This window comes from Lissotriton helveticus, chromosome 3_1, assembly GCF_964261635.1.
Source record: "Lissotriton helveticus chromosome 3_1, aLisHel1.1, whole genome shotgun sequence".
Lineage (NCBI taxonomy): Eukaryota > Metazoa > Chordata > Amphibia > Caudata > Salamandridae > Lissotriton > Lissotriton helveticus.
In genome coordinates this window covers 851,542,617-851,569,837 of record NC_136061.1, presented here as the reverse complement: position 1 = coordinate 851,569,837, position 27,221 = coordinate 851,542,617, and the positions used below count along the sequence as shown (strand labels likewise).

The 27,221-nt window shown below is 45.2% G+C and overlaps 1 protein-coding gene across 1 annotated transcript in view; it reads right to left on the bottom strand.

Moving 5' to 3' along the window:
* Positions 1 to 1,912: 1,912 nt before the first annotated feature.
* LOC144823032 (protein argonaute-3) overlaps positions 1,913 to 27,221 on the bottom strand; it is a 1,185,091-nt gene continuing 1,159,782 nt past the window's right edge. The window contains exon 19 of the mRNA XM_078681169.1: positions 1,913 to 4,400. Coding sequence (XP_078537295.1) covers positions 4,292 to 4,400 — 109 coding nt within the window. The 3' untranslated portion in view covers positions 1,913 to 4,291. The remainder of the gene's footprint in view (positions 4,401 to 27,221) is intronic.

The window sequence follows — 27,221 nt, the reverse complement described above, 5'->3', positions numbered from 1 at the left end:
CTCCGCGATCGTTCCCTCGACCGCTCCCTCGACCTCCGACCGGACCGGGACCGCTCTCGACGCGGGGCCGACACTCGGAGCTCGAGAAGCTTGCGGGACCGCTCCCGCCTAGCTTTACCAGTCAAGGCCCGACAGTCGACGCAGGACTCCACGTCGTGGTCCGCGCCCAGACACCGGAGGCAGAGTCGATGGTGGTCGGTGACCGACATCATGCGGTCGCAATTGTCGCAACTCTTGAAACCGGGCATCCTACCGGCACCGTAGAAGATTTATTCACAAAAAACTTGGTCAAAAGACCGGAGTACTGCTCTTCGGATCTGCGCTAACTGGCGCGGAAAAAAGAAGAACTGACGTCAGCGCGCGGAGGCGGCGTCTATATACTCCAGCGACGTCATCACGGCGCACGACGCCGACGACGCGGAGCCGCAGGGGACGCCTGCAGACGACGCCTACCGACGCGCAGGGGTACTGCTACGCAAAAGTTTCCGGATCCAGACTGACGCCTGGGGATATTCTAAGGTAAGGAATCTAATACTAACCTGTTTCTTTCAGATCATTGACTTCTTCACTGAATCCATTGACATTGGATAACTCTCTGCCTACATGCAGGATCCCAGAACACATTTTAATCATGAAGACCTTGATCTCTGAATTTGAATGATTCACTCCTGCAGATTCTACAATAGTATCAGTTAGGCAGCTTATTTCGATGGGAAGAGTGAATATAGTCCATTCAAACCAATTTCTTATTATATTTATAGATTGCGAAATGGAAAAATAAGATTACAAGTATAGAAAATATATTTGTAATCCTAGTTTCCATGATGTGAATCTTCCAGACACTTAACATTTACATTCAAGTGTGACCCCAAGAGCACTTTTAAAAGGTGAATTTGTCTCCTACAAATATTTATATAAGTTCACATATGTGCCTAGCTGCACTCAACATAAACTAAAGAAATGCAATTGTTTCTTTCACTATTAACCCAGTCGGCATTATTTGCTATACTAGAGTTAAAGCTCTTTTTTTGGGCTTTTTGTTCCCTTTTCAAAGCAGATATTATATAAACGCAAGAGAATGTTAACAGCTAGGAAACAGGCAAAAAAACTTGAAGAGGAAGAGTGAAAAGGAACTCGTCCAGTAGCTTTACCGCTCGACAATGCCTAGCACAGGTAGCCAGAATTTAAGGTCCTTTTGACAGAGCCGTAGGATCTTCACTCTTAAGCTGTTACTATAAGATAATGTGAATTCATAAAGGTGGTTTTCATCCGTGGGATTCTTTGGGTTGAATAAAATAATTATTTTCATCCAGACTCAATAGCACTCATTTTATTGACCATAGGTAGGCATGTTGGAAATCAAACTTTTAACCAATGGATCAAATACAGATAACTGCAGTAGATGCTCTAGTTCACAGAGCACTAAGTCCTGCCTGTTCCCTCCAAATGCAGCCATCAGTGGAGGAAGATGGGCTGTTCATGCCTTGAAAAATCACATGATGGCAAACTACAATTAATAGTAGGGTCCTTCTCTATCATGAAATCTTCACTGGCAGTCAAGCAGCACCTGAAGAAGGTAATATGGAAACTAGCGGAATTGGGAATGGTAGAAGGTTGAAAGGATGAATGGAAAATAAGGGGTTGCACATTCAGAACCGGCCCACATGGGTGCCAGCTCTGGAGTCTGAATAAAGAAAACTGTTCCTAGGCTAACGTGGAAGAGGTTCATTAGCTTTCAGAAAATGGAGTAATGCATAAAATACTCCACTTTGTAATAAACTGCCTAGTTGTTTGCTAAAACAGTATGAATGGGATGGCAGCCAATGAGTAGTTTGTTTTACATTTTGAGATATGCTCAGTTTTATGAGTACCAGCATAGAATTTTCTTAACATCTAACACAGTATGTGATTGCTGGGAACTTAGTGCTTTAATCGGATTAGGTACTCTAAGAAATTAAACAAGAGTGCCTAACAAGATAGCTATCCACCAGAACAATGTTAGAGCGCCGGTTAAAGACTGAAAAATATTTTTGTTCTTGTGTGTTCAATGTATGTTTGATATTTCACAAACCTCCACTGGTTTCAAATACTGTTATTCATACAAACTTACATCATGTCTATCAATTATGGGCTACATTGCCATTTTCTTAAATTATGAAGTTGCAATCAAAAGCCACCTACACAGAAATATGTAACATGAAATGGGTAATATATAAGCTGGATATTATGGTCTAATAAATCAATCTGAGAGTTCCGGTGAAATTTACAAACCAATTGGCTATGGTAGTAATATCACAAAACTACTTCATCACATAATAGGATGTAAAAGGTGTGTATTTTCGAGCTCGCGGGAGGTGGACAAGAAAGTGGAGGAACAATGTGTGTGTTCAATGTTCTTGAGAATATACTTAAGCAAATTCATACTTTTGTCATTGAACACAGTGTGTTCAATGTAGCCAAATGACTCTTCCGGGAGAGCATGTGCGTGGATTTTCACAAAAAAATAAGGACGTCATCATAAATGCACATTTCTTCAGACTTAAAATTATCCTGCTTAGAGTGTTGAACTCTAGTTCCAGAAAGCAGCAACTGCATGAGATTTCGGAGTTACGACTAATTAAAAGTGGATATCCTGAAATCGGCCTGAGCTCAATCGTTAGAAACTTGGGAAAATGGATCTCAAAATGAAGGCTTGTGGATACCCTGGAATCAGCTTGACCCCAATCGTTAGACTTGTGAAAACGGATCTCCAAATCTCCAATGGATCTCCCAATATATTCAGGTTAATGGGAGGGTGACAGATCAAAAACACATGATAGTGGGCGGGGTTTTGATTTCAAAAAGGCTGTTACATTATTACATAATTTCAAACAAACCATTTGCCTGAAAAACATTCCTTCTACATTAAGGCTTTAGTTTTTTTTCCTTTATATTTTTCTTACATTATCATTTAAAAGTTACGGAGGTGTCCTTTCTCCCACAAATTAGTGGTACAACAACTTCTCCAGCACAGCTAAACGGACACAATTTCACTGTAAAAACGGCTTATTGCACTAACAGATAGCCAATGTCAGTTAAAAAAGATAAAGAAACACTGATATTTCTTTAAAAAAAATAATGTTTCCGATAATGTGTCTTGCAATATTTAAATTAAAGCATTATTATTAATCTAATAAATATAAAAAAGGGAAACTGAACGTCAAAAACGCACAACATAGATAGCGTATCACATTACGGTGTAAGTGCCAAACAGACAACTATACAAAAACAGTTGTTTAAACACATAGGTTTTTTTGTATTATACAGGAGACCGCAACTCGAGTGTGTTTAGAAACATTTGTCGCTGGCAAAATATTTTTGGGTCACCCCAGTGTTTTTCAGACGTCAGTACAAAATACTATCAGAGCTGGCCAAGAGCCCAGTATTTGTGCGGGCTGTAAACGCAGTACAAAAAACTCTGATAGGTTGAGCAGCAGCTTGGTAAACACAGAGGTGAGCAGAGGGCAGTCTGAATGCAGCAGTTTATCAGCTACAAATGACCAACTCTGGCGAGGCAACTAATTGAGTTAGGAACTCGGGACTATGAAGATATCAAGGCAGCAGCGGGCTACACTTCTTTCAGTTTGACAGGCTAAAGGAAGTGAGCAAAAACATAATAAAAATCAGCAGACAGGCACAAACACATGGGGAGGCGGGTACAGCTAGGCAATACTCTACAGCCAAAAATGCCACACGTACTTCTCGTTAAATGTCACCATTACTACAGGGAACAGGAGAGTAGACACCTGCCGCTGTGCAAAGTAGGTAAATAAAAAAGGCACCCTCACTTCATTTCTATGCACACTTACGCCACAATCCTTTAGATTGAGCCTGTAGATTTGCATCATATAGTTCATCTTTCATTTGTGATTATTTTACGTAGTCATTGTTGGAAAGAGTGTTGCGCTGCCCAAGCAAATTGAGGTAAAGGCATAAAGGGTTAGACTACAAGGAAAACAAAAAGCAAAAGAAAATGACCACGGTCACCGATAGACCGCACAAAACGCAGTTGGCTGGTTTTATATTGCATAATAGTGCTCTGTTCCTCAGTGAAGTAAACATTCCACTCAGGTCAGCTGAAGGAAAAGCCCCTTTCCTCCCAGCACAGTGGCCAGTACTGCATGCTTGCAAGGCTCCATCATCTGACACTACCAAAACACACACTGCATGTGGCTGAAGTCTTTTTTCATACAGCTCTTCCTTTCCGAGAGTATGCTTTCATGGTCTAATTTCTTTGCTCTGTCATTTGCTGTCACGCAAAGTACATTGTGCGTAAGGTATCCTGGTGAATTTGTACAGCCTTTGCAAGGGCCTGGGGGTCTCGACCGTTGCTTTGTCCTGAAACGTGACTTCCTTCGGCACTGAAAGGGAAACAAAGACGGGTAAGGCAGACAAACACTGTTTTATGGCAAATAGAGACAATGTAATCAATACCTATTATTTGACACAATTTAACATGAATAGTACGTTATCCAGCTTTAGATCTTTAATACATTTACATGCTTGAATCATTCCCCTTCGTCGCTTGTTTTTCACCTTTGCATACACACCGGCTGCTTATCTTTATGTACGTGGGTGATCACGGCCATTGGCCAAACAGTATTTGATGGCGTTTAAAAAATATATATATATATTTCCATGCCCTTCTAGCACTGTGTTGTGTGGGCATTTTATAGCAGCTATTTATCAGGCTGCCCTCGAGACACAGCCTTTGTGTAAAGTGATGCTTCTCTCCAGCCGCCCCGCGGGTCCTAGGGAAGCTGCACAGCCTATTAGAAACCTACCTATGGGATGGCAAGAAGCTGCAGATGGCCAGGTAGAGGTCCTGGTTGAAAGTCAGGAATGCTTAGAGTTCTGCTGTCATCCGAGGTCGTGGCCTTTTGCCCCATCCTCAACAGTAAGCTGATGGCCTAGGGGGATTTCAGCTTAGCTCTTTCATGGGTCCACTCTGTTGCAGATGGAGAAGCTCTACATGGGGCTTCTAAATTCACCACCGACCTGCCAAAAGTCCCCATGGGTGAGCTATTTTTGTACTTATCAAGTGATTCACTGATCTGATGACACATCAGAGCACGTGGAGTGGGAAAGTAAGGAATGCTGCAGACAAAACTATGCTTGTGGAGGAAGCGTATGTTTATAGAAACTTCAGTGAGATGACATTTATCCAATCTACTACTGTAAGAACGATAATAAAGTCTTGCAGATAATTCACAAAATGTGCACCAACCATGGGATACTTACCAAGGGTCTTAAATTAGGTATCTGAACCGGGTGAGGTTGCAGGATGAGTGGCTGAAGGTTAGGACTCCTTTACGTGCTAACCAAAGACCGAACATAAGTTCAGAATATGAGACTTCAGACTCCTTCTGAACTTCAGTTGGTACCTGTAGCAAGAAAGAAACGTTTTCTTACCTGTTACGCTAGTTCTCTTTCAGTGGAACCTCCACTGAAAACATAAGCACCCAATAGTCCAGCCACGTACGGGATTCTAAGCACTTCTTTCAAAATATATTCTTCCTTATTTCATTTACGCTTTACTTCTGGAAGACCACATTTTCTGTTGTGACATTACACAGTAGAACAGTCCATAAAAAAGGATATATGTGCCAAGATCATCAATTTAAACTTCAAAAACGCAAATTTATTTCAAAAGCAGAAAGGTCACTAGAAAAATAAGCATCTTGAAAAAGTCTCATTTGCTAACCTTTTTTTTCAAGGGAAATGAAGTGAAGGGACTCAGTGAGACGTAGCCTTATAGACAGCAGCTTTCATCGGGTTGAAAACAGACCATGTGCATTTAAGGGTTCAAAGCCCTGCCTGTCATGCTCTGTGAGTGGTGTAGGAAAATGCATCTTTTGCATGATCACACCCATTGTTTTGCGGCTGTTTTTGGACACTGGGGCTCTGCTAACTAGGCTGCGGTGCATGTGCTCTGACCCCAGAAATATCCATATTTAACTTAACTATAAATACCTAGTCTAGACTACTATTATAAAGGAAGAACTTTGAACCTTTGAGGCGGGTAAACTCGGGAACCACAGCGCCAATCCACACACCCGATACATCGTTGTAATCGTCAGGGTGTGCAGATGGACATAGGCTATATAAACGTAATAAATATATGTTATTTAAAAAATGTACCGAAAAAAAAAGTAGTCCCTTGGAAGAAGCGCCGGCCGCGACGTGCGTGCTGACGTGAGGAGCGCGGGGAGGAGCGGCATCCAGGAGAGCGAGGAGGACCGACGGACATGGCGCGGGGAGGAGCGGCGGACAGGCGGTGAGGAGCGGCAGACAGGCGGTGAGGAGCGGCGGACAGGCGGGGAGGAGCGGTGAGCGGCGGATGAGGTAGGTTATTTATTTATTTAGTTAGGAGCGGTGAGCGGCGGAAAAATGAAGCAAAAATGACAATTGTGAGCAAGAGGAAGCAAACGGAGCATTACAAAAGTGAGCCAAACGGTGCGTTACAGGAGGAAAAAGTTACGTGTGCAGGTTACAAAAGCGTACAAATTAAACATAGAGGTATAATACTGCAATATATGGAGGAAGGCTCCGGGGGACCCACGGACAACCTTGGGGCGGGTGGGGGCCCTGAGGCCTAATTGCTCCCGGACAACGTCGGGACGGGCTGCTAGTATATAGTATAAAGTGTACCCAGGGCCTGCAAGTTAAATGTCACTAGTAGACTGCAACACATATTGTGCCACCACTACAGTGCTAAACATGTAAATGTAAATCCGGTTTTGTAAAGCGCGAACTACTCACCCTTACGGGTCTCAAGGCGCTGGGGGCCGTCATGGAAATGAAGTGAGCTATTGCCCAGAGTCACATGGTGCTGATCTGAGCTGCTGCCGGAGCCGGGGATCGAACTGTGAACCCTGTGCTCCGAAGTCAGCTGCCATGGCCGCTGCACCACACCTCTCCACCGTGAATGGAAGGCTGCCAACACAAACCTAGCTGTGTAGGCTTAAACTGCATATTCAACCTGTCAAAATAACCCCTTTTGACAAGTCCAAACCCTGCTTTTAAATGCTAATAAGTCACCACTAAGTAAGCCTTAAGGCCAAATAAGGCAGTGGGCATGATATTTAAAAGTAGGAAATGTAAAAGTTTAATGTACAACATGTCCTTACAGTGACAAGGCCCCCAAAAATTATTTAAAATAAATAATGTTATCTCCATCTATGAACCAGCTAAAAAGTGAATTCTTAGACTTTTAAAAATATTTATAACAAACCCAATTCATTGGTAAAGTCATACGTGAATTAATATTTTAGAAAAGGAACTTAAGTCACGTTTTGTCTGCCAAAAGCCTCTAGAAGCCTATTCTCATGAGCTTCCAACTGTCACCCAGGAGCTGGATAGCTCCCTGATGAGGTGTGAACTTGTGCACAGAGCTAAGACAAAGGCCTTGGATGTGGGGAAGTGTTTGTTCCTCTGATTGGATGACCAATCTTGGCAGGGCCCTCAAACTTAATTATTTTCAAATAGGCCTACCCATTCATGGGCAGGTGTAGTTAACAACTGGGCCTGCCCCCTTTTTTGTCCTTCTAGCTAGCCATGCACTAATCCCAGTAGGATAGGAGCTGCTGTCAGATCCAAATTGGTCTTGAGTAACCACAGAGGAAGAGTTGCTCATTTCCCTGGCCACACCGCAAGGGTGGACACAGAAAGTCTGCACAGGAAAAGAAAGGTTCTGCCATGTTGGATTCAGGCAGAGAGGGGCATTGTTTGCAGTAGGGCACACAGAAACTGCTGCAAAAGGGGGTAGGGTTACCCCTGGGCGCATTTCCCCTATTGGTTAGGGAAGGCTAGGAGGCACCTACGCCCACAGACTAGTGCCAGGCATACGTTTAGCAACCTCTTCAGAACACTACTGTACTTGTGAGAGAAAAAAGAAGGAATGCATCTGTTGTTGAGACCTGTGAGGAGAACTTCAGGAGCTGTACCTTCTCGCACTGGTACCCAGGACAAAGAAGTGGACTCCAAGGCTCAGGTTGCTGACCTCCTACAGGGACACGAAAAATTTCAAGAAGGCCCCAATTGGGGGAGGAGCCAAGATGGCGATCGGAACAGTCGCATAACCGCCTTGCTCCGTGATCCCTTCCTCCCCGCCACTTATCCTGTATTTCATCCTGTTCGGGGTGTTCCGAATTTGGTCACCAAGAAAGAGCCTTCACTTACCATCCTTGTCCGGGGCTCTGGCGTGCAGTTGTTTCGGCGTTCTGCCCTTGTCGCCTTGCTGGCCTTCCCGCCCCTGACGCCGGGGCCTCGAGTGCTGTGCTTGCCCGGAGATGTTCGGAGTACCGGCGGTCCGGAACCGGTGGAGAGACCCGATGGTGGGAGCCTGAGAGCCGCGGGCCGGAAGCCCTGGAGCGGACCCACCCCCGCGGGTGGGCCACCCCGTATGTCCGATTGCCTGCCGGCCCGAAGAAGAGAAGCCGCGCTGTCCGGCACCCCTCAAGTGGGTAGTCCACTCCTGTTGCTTGTCCCGCCCGAGGTCCGGTGCTGGGCTCCCCCCGAGTGTTGTGGGAGCACGCCCGTTCTTCTGGTGACTCTCCTTTCTCCGCCGAGCGCCATCCGCCGCGGATCGGTTGTGTGCCCTGGGGCCGCCGGTGCTCCTGGTGGACTTGGAGGCGCCCACGATGATGGCGGCGGGCGATGTGCTTAAGATGGCGGATGGCCCCTCGGAGAGTCTTTCTCCTGGAGACTGGGAAGTTGCTGCATTTGTTCTCTCCAGCCCTCGTTTGATTCGGGCGGCCCCTACTCGGAGTGCTGTCTTGTCTGCCCTGGCTGCTCTGGGGATCGACCTGTCCTTGAAGTGCCGAGACTTGGAGTCGCAGATCGCCGCCATGGCGGCTCCGCCATTTTGTGACGCGGTGTCGTCTTCCCGAATTGTAATGGTTGAAACTTCTCCGGCTGCTGTGCTGGGATCTCCGGCTGGGTGTTTGATTCTATGGGATCAAGTGGACCCGGTGCCGATGCTGCAGTGTTTCCTACATCCTGATTTCTTTGCTTCGTGCTGGACAGCCCAGATATTGTGCTTGGCCACGTGGATCGTTGAGGTACTTTTGCATTCTGACTGCTGCCGAGTTCTCCTGGTTGCTTCTTGTTGGCCGGGACGGTGTTTTGCGGGGATCCCACTGGCCTTCCTTGACTGGTATGGACCCACTGTATCATTCTGCTTTTCGGCCGTGGCGGGGTCTGGAAGCTCGACTCTTCATAAAAGTGGACAGGGGTGATTGTGCCTGAGTACCTGTGGGACCCTTTTAAATGGCATCTCCAGGCCTCATTATTTTGGTTAGTTCTTGTTTTACATCCTTGTGTGGACTTTTCTCAATGTCCTTTTCGACCTCGATTGGTGATCCGTTGTTGCGGGTGGGGTAGTATTCTATGTTTCGATCGCTGGCTCCTCTCCTCTCTTGTCCCTCTTTTTCCTCTCCTTCTCTCTCCTTCTCCTTTCTCTTTCTTTGTTATTATTCCCTTTCTCTTTCTTCTATATTTCGGGTGACTCTGGGCGACAGGCACGCTGTTTAGTGGGGTAGGCCGTAGCCATTACAGTGATGTAGGGTGGGGGGGGTGTTTGTTATTTTAGTTTGTTTTATTCTATGGTCCCTTTTTGCTTTTTTCAGGGGGTGGGCTATGTCCCTTGGTTTTCACTCCTTTGTCTCGTACGTGTCCGCACTTTCTCCTTTTCCGGGGCGGGAGGGCTGTTCATGTGGCATCCACGTTATTTGTTTGCTGACATTTGTCCTTTATTTTTGAACCTTTGCTGGGCGTGGGATGTCTTTGGGCTTCGCCCTATTAGGGTTATTTGATTGCGGGGGGGCTGTCTCCCTCCCGCCCCCCCCCTCTTTTTCTGTATATGTTGCGTGACGCCCGGTAGATATGGTTGCTGCCTCCTCTATAAAATGTAAAATGAAACCTTTCTTATCCTGGCGCTGACTGTTTAACGTCTTTATTTCACGTCTATCCTGTATTCATTCTATTGTACGCATTGATGTTGGCTTTTTCTTTTGACTCTCCTGCTTTTGCGGCCGGCCCCTGTGGTTGTAGGCCTGCGCTTGTACTTCTACGTGTCTTTCAATAAAGGTTTTAAAAAAAAAAAAAAAAAAAAGAAGGCCCCAATTGAACTATTGGGCTTTTAATACCCTGGAATATTCGTTACTCCGCAGATTGAGCACCTTCTTTCGGACGTGACACATTGGCGTACCCGTCCCCTATCCCTATTGGGAAGGGCGGCCCTATTTAAAATGATGTTGCTACCGAGGTTTTTCTATGTGTTACAAAATACTCCCTATAATATTTCCCGACCTTCTTCAATCAGGTAGACCAGGAGCTCCGTACGTTACTTTGGCGGTGGTGGGCACCTCAAATTGCTCTTAGGAAACTCCAGAGGAGGATCTATGATGGTGGCTTGGCAATCCCAGATATCAAGAAGTATTATTGGCCCCCGCAACTGTTGGTGAATAATGATTGGGTGTGCTCAAAGTTGGTGAGCCAGCCTGTAGGGTAGATAGAGACGAAATGCCAAGAAATATTTACAAAACCATTCTATATACTCGTAGGGGGCAGGAGGTCCTTCCCACCCATACTGTGGTAGTGTTGGACCGAGGCTGAGATTCATGTGGGAGACCATGAGGTACTGACAGCCATGACTCTCCTCTGTGACTGCGATATACTGAGAGAGGTCTCCAACCTCTCTGGTTTCTCATGATGGGCAAAAAAAGGACTAGAGCTGCTTGGGGATATATGGAGGTCTGGAGCATTTCTTTCTTTTGATACCCTGAAGAAGGAATTTAATTTAGCAGAATCCTAGACACTACACTATCACCGACTGGGAAACGCTCTGAGGGTACACATCCAAGAAGGAACAGGCATGCCTGACTCCTCTCTCCTGGAGGACCCCCTGTTCGCTGACCCGAATCCTCACAAAGTCACAAAGGGGTCTCAGTGATCTATAAAAAATGATTAAATAACTCTCCTGACCCGTTGGGCCCTCTGAGAGCGGCTTGGGCAGATGATGTGGGTGATATAGCGGACGAGGAGTAGGTGGAAGCACTTCAAAGCCCCGGGACATAGCGATATGAGCGCAGTTTAGATTAATACAACTCAAGATTCTCCAAAGAACATACTATCCCAGCAAAGCTGCTCCACAAATTGGGAGCAGTAGGAAAGCCCTTATTGCAACAGAGTGTGGACAAATAGGTTCCTTTTACCACTTCCTATGGCTGTGTCACTGATACGCCGATACTGGACCAAAATAGTCACGGTCATGTCCAGGGTGCTCTTGGTTGTAGTCCCAATCAAGGCGAAATGGCTAGTGTTGATGATACAGGGGAGGTGGACTGGACAAGGCACACCAGTATACGGTTGGCACTGGCGGCAGCAAAACGTAACATTGCTCAGAGGTGGGGGGCGCGGCTCCCACTGTCAGTGACAGAATGGAAAAAAGATCTCAATTGGTGCCAGAGGGCGGAGGAAGTGGTGCATCATAGTAGGGGTTCCCCCAAGAAGTGGGAGAAAATATGGGGTCCTTGGCAAATATATTGGGGAATTGATTTAACTAGATGATTGCCCGAGGGCTAGTGTTGGATACCATTGTCAATGTGAAAGGGAGTAAATATAAGGTGTTTCCACTGTGCACTCATTTATTCTGATTGTTGAAGAACTGCCAGACCCAGTGTGTAAAGCGAAAATGTACCCCTCTGATAACATTATCTTGTGCTGATTCTCCGCACCGCTATATGTTGTCAACTCTTGTATTATGTGATGAGCATGTTTAATAAAAAAAGATTTCACAAAACAAAACAACATTTTTTATAGAAACCCACTTTTCTGAAACAGTCCAGCTGACCAGTTTCAATCGGTCCACCCTGGACCCTGTTGGTGGCTTCTGTTGGAGTAAGTCTTGATCCTAAAGTACTGTTCCTGACGTCCTGGAACCGTTCGCTGGTTTCAGAGACTACTCCTCCTGCCCAAAAGTAAAAGCTGGGACTTAGAAGACATTTTTTACTATTTATTGCCTGGAGGCAGAGGTGGGAACAAAACCATTACTAAATCAGGAGGAAGATGCATAGACAAAACAGTGTGTCTTGATCAGGTGGTCTGTATTTCTTCTGCAGCCTGAAAAGAGTTGCCTTACATAAGGCTGGTGCCAAAAGTAAGTCCAGAGCTAATTCAATAAGGCCCGGAACCAGTGGAAGTAGATGTCTGTTGGGTGACTTCTAGTGAAAAGTTTCAAATATCACCGAAGTGGATGTTGTCAGTGCTGGCAGAAAGTTTTTAAAACTCATTTGCCCCTCTGATAAGAACCTTAAGGAAAGTATTGATATCATCAACCAGAGAGTTTCTAGCAGGAGAGTTTGTCAAAGTTGGGCAATACCCAGAAGGTGCTTAAAACCCTCAGGAAGGTCAGAATACTCTTGAATGATATCTCGGTCTATAAGAATGTCTGTAAGAGGATGTATGTCTGGAATGACAAACGTGATGCTGTGACTTCAATCTTCTTCTTGATCTGAAAAACGATCTGGAACATAGTGAAAGTGTCAGAACTTCTTGGAGCCAAACATGGTCTACCATGAGGCAGAGTCCATGAGGGCACTGGTGGCCGAAATCTAGATGGATCCATAGGTAGGGTGCGGATGTTGAACATGAGGTAGAGGAGGAAGAAGTGGTGTTGAAGACTGAGAAGAAGGCTGAGGTTGCATGGATGTAGAATCCAGCATGACCAGTGGAGATGATGGCCTGGATGGAGAATAAGCCCTTGGGTACTCTGAGACTGAGGATGGGGGTAATCTTCTCGTCCTTATCTTCCTGAGCCACTCAGCAAACTACTCAATGAGAAAAAGAAGATTCAGTGTGCCTTGACATCAACGAATGCCTCAACATCATGGACTCTCGACTTTGAATGTCATGGCTTCGACGTCGACCCATCTGATGACTGTGAACAGGTCAGTTCAGTATCTTGTTGTGGAAGTCCTGAATGGCCACCAGAGGCGTCTTCGTTTTCTAAACCCTGTCCATGAGGATGCGACTGGAAAAAGGTCTGCAGTGGTTGCATTTGACAGAAATGTGGGTATCTGGAATGCAAAATATAGGCAGATCAGGAAGATCTGTTTTAGTCTTTTTCCTTTAGTCTTTTAAACAATCTTTTGAAAGAGATGGCAATGTGAAGAAAATACTTTTTTGAGTCACAAATGACAAACACTGTGGAAGTCAAAAGACATCAGGTACAGCTGCTTTAGTAAAGATTTATAAAGGGGAAAAAAAACATTAAGGCGCGCTCATTGCTCCAAGATCCTGTAACAAGGAACTTAAAAAGTTAACTATCACCTACAGGGAATGATTGGATACTGAAGGGCTTGGAGCCCTTAACCCCTTGCATGCGTCGGACAGCCCCCGGCCGTCCAATGTCTCAGTGGGCGTGTGCGGAGGACGGCCGGGGGCCGTCTGTACCCCGCCCACTTATTATTTAGCCTGCACCGTGGCGGAATTTGCGCCGCAGTCAAGGGGTTAAAGGCAAAATGTAATTTTTTCAACCTAACATATCTGCAGCCGATATGGTTATATAGCCCTGTTTTAACTTTCCTTCGTTTCTTTAATAAATGTTTAAAAAAGGTTTGTAAATGAGGTTTTCAAAGTCACCTAGTTTTTGTTGTGACTTATATTTTTTTAAAATATATTTTCAGGTTTTAAAGTAAATTACTGGAATTGGTCAATCCAGCAATTAATAGCCTACTACATTGTTTAATGTCAAATAAGAAGATATGGAATTCCTAAAGTAAGGCGGAAAAAAAATAGAGAAAAATATATTTTGATAGAAGTGCTCTGGGATCTTGCATGTGGGTAGTACTATTCAGTGCTTATGATTATCAATGGAGATCACCTGAAGGAGAATAACTGTGACCATGTGGCAGAGAGTCCACATTTATAGCTGTGTCTGCTATGTTTGCATCTCATCTGTTTGTCAAGGTTGTTGTTCCCATCAAAAGCCATGTTCACTATCTTTGCTTGCCTCAAGTCTAAAGGTGGTGCTCTTTGGCCCTCAGAGTCATTTGAGGCATCAATCAGCATAGAGGAAGTCAGTTTACCATCTTTCAAGGTAGATTTTATCTGCAGTCTGTCCTTCACTGGCCTGCCAAAGTTGCTGACCATGTGGGGTGAGAATGGCAGAATTGGCTGCAAGGGCGTGGACTCTTTTCTTAATCTATCCCACTTAAACTCCTCTTTCTCTGGAGGTGGTGGATAGATGCATGGAATGGTGCTGAGCTACCACAGATATAAACAAATCAGTCTTTATCTGGTTGATCAGCTATGCAGGAAGCATGTCAAGATCCATGCAATTTTTTCCAGCAACAAAATCTTTATAGAAGAATAAAACCAGGTTGAAAAGAGTCATAACATGTAGACTTTATGAACAGATGTCCAGAGGATTTACTCACACTTGATAAGTGGTAGATGTAGTTGAGCCTCTGTGGGAGTTGACTTGTCTCTTCCCCTCACTGACTGAGGGATTGGTTCGCTTATGGAGGTGGCTAGACTACAAGTAGCATATGGCTATTCCAATGTTAAATGACTGTTTATGTACATTGCTAAGTAAGCATTGACAACCAGAGATTCACAGTTTGATGTCAGGGAGTAATTCAATCTTGTGATTTTTTGAACAATCAAATGCTGGAGAATAGTCCTAATAACTTTCAGAAATGTATTTACAGTCAGTCAATAATATGTTAATAGCATTATAATTGCATTATACTCAATTAACAGGTACTTGAATGTTTTAGGGGATTTGCTGCAAAGTCAATAGTAAAGGTGGGCGAGTCACAGAAGGAGCGAGCCAGGCCCATTCTAGAGTCATGGCTCTGGCTCAGCTCAAGGTCCTCTTACACCTTGATCGCAAAAAGAGCAGAGCTTTCATTTGGTTTCTGCCCACCATCCACACTCTGCCCTCATGCCCCACAAATTAAAAACAAAGCAAAAACCTTTAATGTTAAAAAGAAAAAACAGATGGCGACCTAATGGCTGAATTCCATAATGTAAAGCCAGACAACCTAGGATCAATCCTGGCTTCCAGCTGGACAAATTGTGGGAACCTAGTCAAATATTTTATTTCACCGAACCTCCTTTTTCTTTGTGATCATATATGACAGAACCGTCAAATATGTGAGTATATAATTTGAGCTGTACAACAACCTCTTGTGTTTGATTTAATTGCATATAATGTTGTTTTGTGTATAAGAACATAGGCCACATATAAGGTGCACATGACAACTGACTACTTGCCTCTTAGTTCATTAAAGATGTTGTCATTTGGGGAGGGGGGCAGGAATGTTTCTAAATTTATGTTTAAAAACGTTTAATAGATACCGCTCAATGTACTGATATAATGTTATGTACTTAGGTGAAACGCATGGTTAAGAAAAACAATGCAAGATCTGCACGTCACACTACAGCAGCCACAACCGGCGGTGACCAACAACGCGAAAGTCGAGCAATGACCGTGCACAACGTTCGACCAGATCTTTGTGCTACATCGATGACCGTCTGCAATAACAGGCCTGCTCTTTGTGCTACAGCGAAGACCAACCACAACTCTCTCCTCTAAGCTTCCTCCACCGCAAACTGAACTCTTTGTGCCAGACTTTGAGAAGGTAACTTTTTCAGCAGGACTAACCTGGTTCCTTTATCTGGTCCACATTCCATAGCGGTTGACCTGAACTTGTGACTTTCTTCTGGTTTAGCACAACTAGAGGACCGTGAGTAACGCTTTGTGCTTTTAGGTGTTATGCTTCCTTAAAACTTTGAATTAGCATTTCTGCATTTTTCCGGTTTTACTGATTGGATTCTTGTCTTTTTGGTATCATTTTATGTATTAAAATGGTCTATTTTTCTAAATGGGTATGGCATTTTCTTGAATTGTGTTTTCACTTTACTGCTGTGTGCTGCATAAATACTTGACACAATTCCTCGAAGTTAAGCCTGACTGCTGCTGTGCCAAAGTAAAAGAGTTGATCGCAGGCTGATTTAGTGACTTTTGTGCTTCAACCTGACTAGGATTGTGGTTTCTGCTTGAGAAGGATCTTCACCTCACTCAATCCAAAACCCAATTTCCTACACCAAGCTAGAAAGTGACCAAGCCTTTCGCCATTTCTGCAACAATGCCTTTAAGCATAGGATTATATACAAAGATATATATCTACAAAATGCGGAATAGTGGAATAAAAAACATATTTCACAGGAATCATCCATAAAATGTGGAAAACATGTCATTGTTCCGCGTGAAATGAGGCTGCCATCTAGCTATCATCTAGTTATTATCTCTCATCACATCCCACTTTTCAGTTATCCTCCGCAGCTTGCTTAGCGCCATGATGCTCCCTTGGGAGCGAACGTCAGCGCTTTATAAGTACACATAAATATCAAAAATATCAAATATCAAATTTCATCAACAGTCTGAAAACCCCTAAACCACTCTGCAGAGCTTTATCATTGTCATTGCCTCTAGGATCAAGTAGAATGGAGAAACAAAGGATATGGCAAGATTATTGGAAATATGCAGCAAAAATTGCCAATTACTTGACATATTTTCTGGCTGTATTATTTTCTTCCATTTGAGCTAGAAACATTGTTTGTGAAATCTGCAAATAATCATAGCTAATGACTGAATTTGATTGACCCATCTCACTGACAAGTGAGTGCTTATGTGAGCTTTTACAGGATGTCTAAGTGGAGAAGAAAACGTTACTTCCCTGTGGTAACAATCTTTCTGGTGGATACACTATCTACCTGCAGATTCCTCACCTGTAGAATAATCCCAGGTGCCAAACTGGATCCAGAAACCTCACTGCCCTCACGTTGCAGCTTCACATCATAGCTGGAAGTGGCATTGGATGACGTCACTGAAGCCATATACTGCTTACCCCTGTGCACCCGCGTCAGTATCCATCCATTTTGTTACCGGATTGCAAGACAAAAGTATGGATTGACATTAATAGAGTAGGGCAGTTACAAAATATTTGCATAATTGGGATCTTATCAACTTTCCTCGGAACTATCCACCAAATGGGGAGGTAGGTGGGTTGGTGAGGAATCCACAGGTAGATTGCTTATCCAGAAAGATCATTACCGCAAGTAAGTAAACTTTTCTCCTGATGAATAATTGTGCCTTCAGATTCCTCACCTGTAGACTAGATTCCTTAGCCATGGTCACCTAGGAGGAGGGTTGATGGATGGTTTTAGCAGGAAATCTTGCAAGACGGATCTGGGAAAATTACCATCTCTATGTACTTCTGAATCCAGCAGTAAGGCTTGGCGAATGTGTGCAGAGATTCCCAAGTGGTTGCCTTGCATACCTCTGCAAGGGCAGAAGCAGTGGCTTTGAGCCTGGTAAAATGGGCCCCGATTCCTTCTGGAGGTTCATTCTTAGCCATTGGATAGCAAATCTTAATGCAGAGGATGATCTACCTTGAAAGAGTCCTCTGCTGCACCGATTTGCCTTTCTTGGCACCACAGTTCCCTATGAAGAGCTGGTCATCCAGTGTGTGTTCTTGGTGAGATCAGGTTGTAGGTGACTGCCTGTCTAGGATCCAATCTATACAACCACTCCTCCTACTTTGTGGGATGGGGTGGGGGATAGACGTTTGGAAGAGTGATGGACTGACTCAGCTGGAATGTAGTCGGCACTTTAGGAAGGAAAGCAGTCTTGGTTCTTAACACCAACTTGTCAGGGTAAAAGGCTGTAAAAGAAGTAATCGCCACTAGAAAAATAGTTTTCAAGGTCAACATTCTTAATTTTCAAACAGAGTCCACATCAGAAAAGTTAACCCTAAATTAACGCAGAGAGTTGGGGAGATATAAATTTGTTAACCCCTTCAGAAAATGCATCACAATGAGGAATTTGAATAGGGACAGCAAGTCTGGTAGAAGAAGGCACGCGGACAATGCTGCTAAATACCCCTTAAGAGTACCAACTGCCCAACCCTTCTGTGCCATGGAAAGTGCAAAGTATAGAACCTGGGATAATTTGTCCTGCAAAGGGTCTACATTGCTGTCTGTGCACCATGCAACAAGGTTACTCCATCTGCCAGAGTAAGCCAAATTCGTAGAGAAGTGACATGCTTAAAAAATGATGTTGACCACCTCTGATGGCAGGTGAAAGGCACTCACAAGTCCTATCTCAATCTCCAGGCATGTAGGTGGAGTTCTCGGAATTGGGTGCCGTACCATCCCCACTGACTGAAAGAGGAGGTACAGTCTGTATGGCAGCTTGAGCGGGGAACATGTGGAGAAGAGCAGGAAGTTTGCATACCACACAGTCTTTGGCCAATCCGGGGCAATAACAATGACTTGTGCCCGTTCTCGGTGTAGCTTCCTCAGAACTCAACAAATCAAGGGTATAGTTAAAACCCCAGCGCAGTGACAAATTTCATTTAAACTGAAATGAGTCCCCAAAGCTGCCCTCAACAGATATTAAGGGGCACAGAACCACTAGCATTGAGCATTGTCCAATGGTGCAAATAGTAGTGCTTCATTGGACAAAGATGCCCTGGACTACTTCCAGCAACAGCCACCACTCGTGAATGGTAAGATAACGCTGACTCAGGCTGTCAGCTCTGACATTCAGAGACCCTCCTAGGTGAATACAGTTAACCAGATCCTTTGGCAGTGTGTCCAAGACCACACTCTCAATGCCTCTGTAGAAAGAAGGTGAGACCCAACTCCCCCTTACTTCTTCGTGTATCACTTTGCTGTTATGTTGTCGGTCAAGATCTGGATGGTCCAACCATGGATGGATGTGAGGAAGGCCTTGAGCACCAGCTCAATCGCCCGCAGTTCCAACAGGTTCATGTGCAGAATCTGATCTACGGTAGACCAGAGGCTTCTGATATCCAGATCCTCCAGGTGAAGAAGTTACTTATCTTCGGTAACAATATATCTGTAAGAGACATATATTAGTTATAGATTCTTTACCTTAGAATTACCCCCAGGCGTCAGACTGGATCTGGGGAATTTTTTCTTAGCCCTACCCCTGCGCGTCGGTAGGTGGCGTTGGCCGACTTCACGTTTATCTTCATGATCGCCAGGATGACATTGCAGGATCTACTTAGACGCTGCCCCTGCATGCTGATGTCAGTTCTTTACACAACATTCCATTCCAGAACTACAGAGCCATGCAAGACACTGACCACTGGTGCACAAAACTATGGCCCTAAAAGGGAGTCCCTTACTCTAGAAGTCAGTTTGTAGAATGAGAAGGATGGGTGGGGTGGTAAGGAATCTATAACTAATATATGTCTCTTACAGATATATCGTTACCGAAGGTAAGTAACTTGTTTATCTGAAAGAGACTATTAGTTATAGATTCCTTACCTTAGCCAGCAATACCAACCCAGGAGGTGGGTCTGCGAACTAAGGGCCCGATTCACAAAAGTTATCTGAGACAAAATCCTAACTTTATGACTTTCGGTATTAACAAAGGGCATTTAAGAGTAGTAAAGTCAGGAATCCTAACTTAACTACTCCTAAATGCCCTTTGTGAATACCGAAAGTCATAAAGTTAGGATTTTGTCTCAGTTAAACTTAAGTTTTGGTCTTAAGCAGACTTCGATGAGGAAGAAGGATGGTGACTCCACGACCGATCCCACGACGCGGAGCTGACTGCCGGGCCTCCAGAAGCTTTCAGGACCGCTCCCGCAAAGACTTCGGGTTCATGGCCCGACGGTCAGAGCATGACTATGGGTCGTGTTTGTGATCCAGGCACCAAAGGCACACGAGGTGCGGGTCCGTGACTGACATCTACTTGTGAGAAGAGTCACAAGGCTTGCAGAAGGTCCGACAATGGGACATCCTTATGTGCACCAGGAGTCGATGACTCGAAAAAGATGTTGACAAAAGTAAAAAAATCACTACTCAAAAAATGACTAAAGGTACCGCTCTCTCCGGATATGCGCTGGCTGGCACAGAAAAAGAAAGTACTGACGTCAGCGCGCAGGGGCGTCATCTAAGTGGATACCGCAGCGTCATTCTGGCAATCACGCCGCCGCCGAAAAACGCAGAGTCGACCGATGCCACCTACTAATGCACAGGGGTACTGCTGAGAAAAAATTCCCTGGATCCAGTCTGACACCTGGGAGAAATTCTCAGGGAAGGAATCTATAACTAATAGTCTCTTTCAGATAAGCTTCCCACACTAAAGGTAGAGACATTTGTCACTACCATAGTCAGAGAGGGAGTGAAGATCATCCTGCAGCTGAGGTTTGCCTTGTTCCTCAACCATGCCACTTCTGCCGCTATGCTGGTGGAGCTCACAATGGAGTCTCCCCGTACTGTAGCCACTGCTTGTTGAGGCCTCACTGCAGGAACCTCAAGTGCCAATGTGGGTGTCTGACCAGGAAAATGCAAAAAGCTAGCCGACTTAGGACTCTCAGGGCCCTCAGGACTGTAAATCCCACTCCTTGTTAAAAGAATGGGAGCCATTTATTGGATGTCAGCAGTCCCCTGAGATGGAGAAAAGGCACACAGAAGGGTGTTGTCCTGTACTGACTCAATGAACTGGAGTCGTAGGAAGGGCCTCAGGTGAGATTTGAGATCGTTGCATGAAAAGCCCAGGTCAAACAGTAATGAATATTTCTGACTGCAGATGCCACACCATCACCTGCAACAAAAAAACTGTTTAGCCTGTCCAGGTAGGGAAAATAGGGCTGGCAGAACTCCTGAGGTGAGCCGCAACCACTGGCATCACCTTAGTAAAGTCTCAAGATGCTGATGCTAAGCCAAATTGGTGTAAGGCAAACTGTTAGTGTGTAGAACCCACAAAAAAAGCATACATACTTCCAATGCGGCCACAGAGTGAGGATATGGAAATACGCATCCTGTAGGTCAAATGGTCCCATTCGGTCTTCAGCTTCCAATGCCAGCCACTTTTGGGCTGGGGTGAGCATATTAAACTTTTTCTGTTTGAGGAATATGATCTAACTATTATTCAGAATATCCTGAACATTTCCTTTTATCGCCTCAGGAATATGAGGTACCATCATTTAGGCCATGTCCACAAGGCATGCACGTAATTGTCCAAGAGGCAATTTGCTTTTAGAGATTTCAGGGCCGTGCCACACGCCGAAAATATCTTCTTCCCCCATGCTTCCCGCTTTTTAGATTCACTGTCCAAGGGGACAGAGGGAAATGTGCTTTGTGTCTGCCCCATGGAATAGAACGCCTGAATTACCCGGCTCTCAAGAGAGGGGTGAGCAGAAAGAAATGAAAGGTTGCCACGAGCAGGACGATAGCATCTGGCTACTAGTCTGGTGCAGAAGAAGGTGTCTCCCAGGCTGCTAAAACAGGTTCCACCAGAGCCTCATTGAAAGGCAGCAAGGGCTCTGATGCTGCGTTTGATGACAGTAGGACCTCCATTAGGACATTTGTTTTTAATCCACTCCGGGCAATTGTGGGTTCAACACCTCAGCTGCTTCCTTGATCACGGAATGTGGAGGCAGAACCTCTGGGGTAGCGGGACCAGCAGGGAATCCCATGAACAGTGATGGTAAAGGGGCCAGGCCTCTGGTGGAGAGCAGTCCAGGAATCCTAATAGGGGTCTTCACCCCATCATCATCTTGGGACTACAGGTCCACGGTCTCATAATCTACCATAAAGATAATGGATTCTTCTCCTATTATCCTTCTGTTCAATAAGCCATTGCGCCTCACTTGTGGATCTCTTTTGAGGAGGATAAGCAGTTAAGGGAGGCAGTGCAGATAACCTGCATAGCTGTGCTCTGGCTTGAATGTTGACATTAGCGCTACCGGTACCACACCTTATGGCGCCATTGGCATAAACATAGGGAGGCTGCAAGATGCTCCTGATTCAGGAGGTTCATCTAAAGGCTGCAAAGGCCTGGTGAAAATTCCAAACATAGCATTAAGAAGCGCTGCTGGGTCTGTACCAGGCGCCGGCATCTCTGGAACCGAGGGCATCAAAGGATTTGTTAGGTGTGATGCAGATGGCGTCGGGAATGACGGTATCAGCACCAACAGTGTCGGCTCATATTTTGGGTCCAGCTGGGGTCCTGTCATAAGGCTACCCGAAGCGGGATCAGACAGCTCTACCATTACCAGCTCCAGCTCCAAAAAAGAAGATCCTGTCGGAGTGCAAGTTTGTTTGGGAGACGGCAAACCAGGTAAATACCCCCAGTGTGAATGTACAAACAACAAGAAACCTGTAAGTCGGAAAGTTCAGAGAAAGATACGCTAGCACTGGAAGAATTGCACAGAGAGAGTGATTAAACTAACTATCAACAAAAGCTGTTAAAGTCCTATCAGACCACCCAAATGGCGGAGCCTCATCATGTAGGACTCCTAGACCTTGGTTTGTGTGCAAGTGCCCAGACGTATTTTGGCATTGCATCACTCAGCCATGGTCTAGTCACCGATGTTGTTCATGTGGATGGTGTGACTGATATGTGCAGTGCAAAAAATAAAGTGATGTGTATAAAATGGCTGAACAAGCAAACAAATAAACTTTAATGGCGTTTGCCTGAACGTCAGGTTAAAAATTAGTGAGGTGACAGTGTGACAAAATCACTGTCTAACTTGCTTGGTAAAGATCAAAAATTAGGGCCAACATGTTTCTGCCATATCGTGAAAGTCCACTGGCATTCTTCAGGGCCAAGCTGGAATGCTACTGCAAGTACACTACTAATTGTGTTCTAATGAATTTGTGTGAAAAAAAATTTTTCTACCAAAATCAAATCAAATTGGTCATACAAGACCGTCCTACCGCATCTTCTTATTTAGTCCACAAGATGCAGTTGGTCTTCCCTGGAAAAAATATATAAAAGGAGAAACCATGTAGATAATATACACAGGTACTGTATGAACAAAACATAAACATTGCTGTCACTCTAATATGCACTTAGGAGATAAGTGCTGCTACTGTGCAGAAACCAATGCCAGCTCACTAAACACTGAAACACGTCCATCACCGTTTAGCGATGGCCCCATAAGGGGTGCGCGACCTGGCGTCACCAACAGATAATCTGTGTGTCATTTGACATAAGTATGAACACTTACCCATCAATTTTTGGGAAGTGAGCCTCACCTCACCCGGCAACTGCTCGGAATGATAAGGCCCCGCTCTAAACATGTAAATAGAGACAGTTCCAGGTTAGATATCTGTCCCTAGGATATTCCTTCTACATCCTGTTTAAAACCCAGTCATTTTCTTTTCTGTCTGAAGAAGGTCCCCCACCAAGGCAGAACCGGTGGAAGCATAGGGCGACTGACGCAACCAACCCTTGGAGACATATGCTCAATTGTGATGTATATTAATGTAAATATTGAACCATGGTGCTATGCTGACCCTGGCCACCATTTTATGCGTGTGGTCAGTCCATAATATTTGGTAGTGGTATTAATCAAGGGTTCTATTGTCAACCATGCTAGTAAAAACGAACTCACTAGTTGGCAAACATAGGACAAGGGGCTACCTTAATACCTAGCTGTCCTTGGAATTCCCAATCCGACTGTATGTAAACAGCCAGCAACACCCCAGTGGTCTGGACACCCAACCATGACTCAACCAAGGCCCCTGCTCCTACCTTACCTGTCCGTCGGTACCTCACGGCGGGAACTCGAGCCGAAGGGGAGGCACCGACGGACAGGTTAAGCACGCTTTTATACTCCCGTTAAGTATCCAGTTACGAGTCTGAATCGGCTCAGCTGTGCTTGAAAATAATCAGTAGCGCATGCGCGGCTCAAACACACTATACCCCGCGCCTGCGCAGTCAAGAGACCCTCTGCACAAGCATTACCCACGGCCACTAAACGCGACGCATGCGTTACCATTAACGTGGAAGCAGCTTAGCGTCACACTCCCCAAGTGTAATCGCGCATGCCCGGTCACGCAGGCACTGCCAAACACAACCATGCATGCGCATCAGGCGTCTTGGGCTCACGCATAGCTGTGCGCATGCGCAAAGACCGGAACGCGCGTTGACAACGTTCGTGATCAACATTGAACGACCCCTGCCAGTTGTCCACATATTCACATAATCATGAAAAACAGCAGTGAAGTATGTCGTTCAGGGTCACGCCTACACACTAATCTATTTACTTTATGCAATTTGGAGAACAGTACCGGCCCAACAGTGAACTACAGTGTCTGTATAAATTCTATTAGAGCAAGACTGTCAGAGTCAACACAGTCCGCATCCTACAACATAGTGTGTTGTGATGGAGGATATAAACCCAATGAGTGTCAATAGAAATAATGTGCCCACCCATACTTTGGACTTAACCAATGCTGGGGAAAATACCTCCCTTTCATAGGCAAAAAACCCATCAGCAAGATCATCATGCCGTCTGAAGAGGGCTTTCAACAACAACCGGGAGGCACTCTTGCAGCACAAGAGGTCAACTGACACCAATGATCGGATGACCATGGTGCAGACTTTCACCACATCTTCCAATGCAGTGAAGAAGACCATACTGAAACACTGGAAGATTTTGAACGTAGGTGAGGCTACTATACCTCGCCCCCTGTTTGCCTATAAGAGAGGACCATCGATTCGGGACAGCCTGGTCCACACCAGACCACGGAGCGAGAATAGACAAACCCTGAATACCCTGTGGAATACCAACCCGGTGCAGGGCCACTACCCATGTGGCAGTTGCGCAGCCTGTCCACAGACACGCAAGACCCTTACAATCGACATTGGGACAAGCAGACCCTGGAAGCTCATGAGACACACCAACTGTAATTCGGAGAAATTGATCTACCTTATCACCTGTCCCTGCAAGAAGCAGTATGTGGGCCACACAACGAGAATGATCAAGTCCCGCATCAGCGAACATAAAAGCACGATCCGTTGCAAGAAACAGGCGACAGGGCTCACGAACCATTTCCTTGAGGCAAAACATAAAGCAGAGGAACTAATGTGGGTGGTTCTAGAAAAGCCTCACATCCCACCACATATCTCGGATGTTTCGCACTTTCTGTTTGTGAGAGAACAGCGATGGATCTTTAAGCTGAAATCCGATATCAATGGGCTAAATGACAACATTTCATGGATATCGATCTGAGTGCTGCATTTGCCATCTTGTGCTCCTCTGCTACATCCGTATGTAATGAGGCCTCCATGGGATCCCTTGCAATTAATCTCTGGCTTGGTCCAGAGGGCATCCTATGGATGTTTCCATTTCCACAGATCATTACTGTGGGTTTATTATTAATGGGACCTGTTGCCTCCTTCCATCACTTGGGTCAGACATCACTCCCATACGTAGTACTCTTCAGAATGGGGCGAACACATCACCCTGTCATCTGACTCTGAAGTGACATTTGCACGAGATTGATCCATGTCACTGTACTCCACCAATTATGGTTATGGAGTGACCCTGTTCCATAGCGACACCTACACGGCATGATGATCTTGCTGATGGGTTTTTTGCCTATGAAAGGGAGGTATTTTCCCCAGCATTGGTTAAGTCCAAAGTATGGGTGGGCACATTATTTCTATTGACACTCATTGGGTTTATATCCTCCATCACAACACACTATGTTGTAGGATGCGGACTGTGTTGACTCTGACAGTCTTGCTCTAATAGAATTTATACAGACACTGTAGTTCACTGTTGGGCCGGTACTGTTCTCCAAATTGCATAAAGTAAATAGATTAGTGTGTAGGCGTGACCCTGAACGACATACTTCACTGCTGTTTTTCATGATTATGTGAATATGTGGACAACTGGCAGGGGTCGTTCAATGTTGATCACGAACGTTGTCAACGCGCGTTCCGGTCTTTGCGCATGCGCACAGCTATGCGTGAGCCCAAGACGCCTGATGCGCATGCATGGTTGTGTTTGGCAGTGCCTGCGTGACCGGGCATGCGCGATTACACTTGGGGAGTGTGACGCTAAGCTGCTTCCACGTTAATGGTAACGCATGCGTCGCGTTTAGTGGCCGTGGGTAATGCTTGTGCAGAGGGTCTCTTGACTGCGCAGGCGCGGGGTATAGTGTGTTTGAGCCGCGCATGCGCTACTGATTATTTTCAAGCACAGCTGAGCCGATTCAGACTCGTAACTGGATACTTAACGGGAGTATAAAAGCGTGCTTAACCTGTCCGTCGGTGCCTCCCCTTCGGCTCGAGTTCCCGCCGTGAGGTACTGACGGACAGGTAAGGTAGGAGCAGGGGCCTTGGTTGAGTCATGGTTGGGTGTCCAGACCACTGGGGTGTTGCTGGCTGTTTACATACAGTCGGATTGGGAATTCCAAGGACAGCTAGGTATTAAGGTAGCCCCTTGTCCTATGTTTGCCAACTAGTGAGTTCGTTTTTACTAGCATGGTTGACAATAGAACCCTTGATTAATACCACTACCAAATATTATGGACTGACCACACGCATAAAATGGTGGCCAGGGTCAGCATAGCACCATGGTTCAATATTTACATTAATATACATCACAATTGAGCATATGTCTCCAAGGGTTGGTTGCGTCAGTCGCCCTATGCTTCCACCGGTTCTGCCTTGGTGGGGGACCTTCTTCAGACAGAAAAGAAAATGACTGGGTTTTAAACAGGATGTAGAAGGAATATCCTAGGGACAGATATCTAACCTGGAACTGTCTCTATTTACATGTTTAGAGCGGGGCCTTATCATTCCGAGCAGTTGCCGGGTGAGGTGAGGCTCACTTCCCAAAAATTGATGGGTAAGTGTTCATACTTATGTCAAATGACACACAGATTATCTGTTGGTGACGCCAGGTCGCGCACCCCTTATGGGGCCATCGCTAAACGGTGATGGACGTGTTTCAGTGTTTAGTGAGCTGGCATTGGTTTCTGCACAGTAGCAGCACTTATCTCCTAAGTGCATATTAGAGTGACAGCAATGTTTATGTTTTGTTCATACAGTACCTGTGTATATTATCTACATGGTTTCTCCTTTTATATATTTTTTCCAGGGAAGACCAACTGCATCTTGTGGACTAAATAAGAAGATGCGGTAGGACGGTCTTGTATGACCAATTTGATTTGATTTTGGTAGAAAATTTTTTTTTCACACAAATTCATTAGAACACAATTAGTAGTGTACTTGCAGTAGCATTCCAGCTTGGCCCTGAAGAATGCCAGTGGACTTTCACGATATGGCAGAAACATGTTGGCCCTAATTTTTGATCTTTACCAAGCAAGTT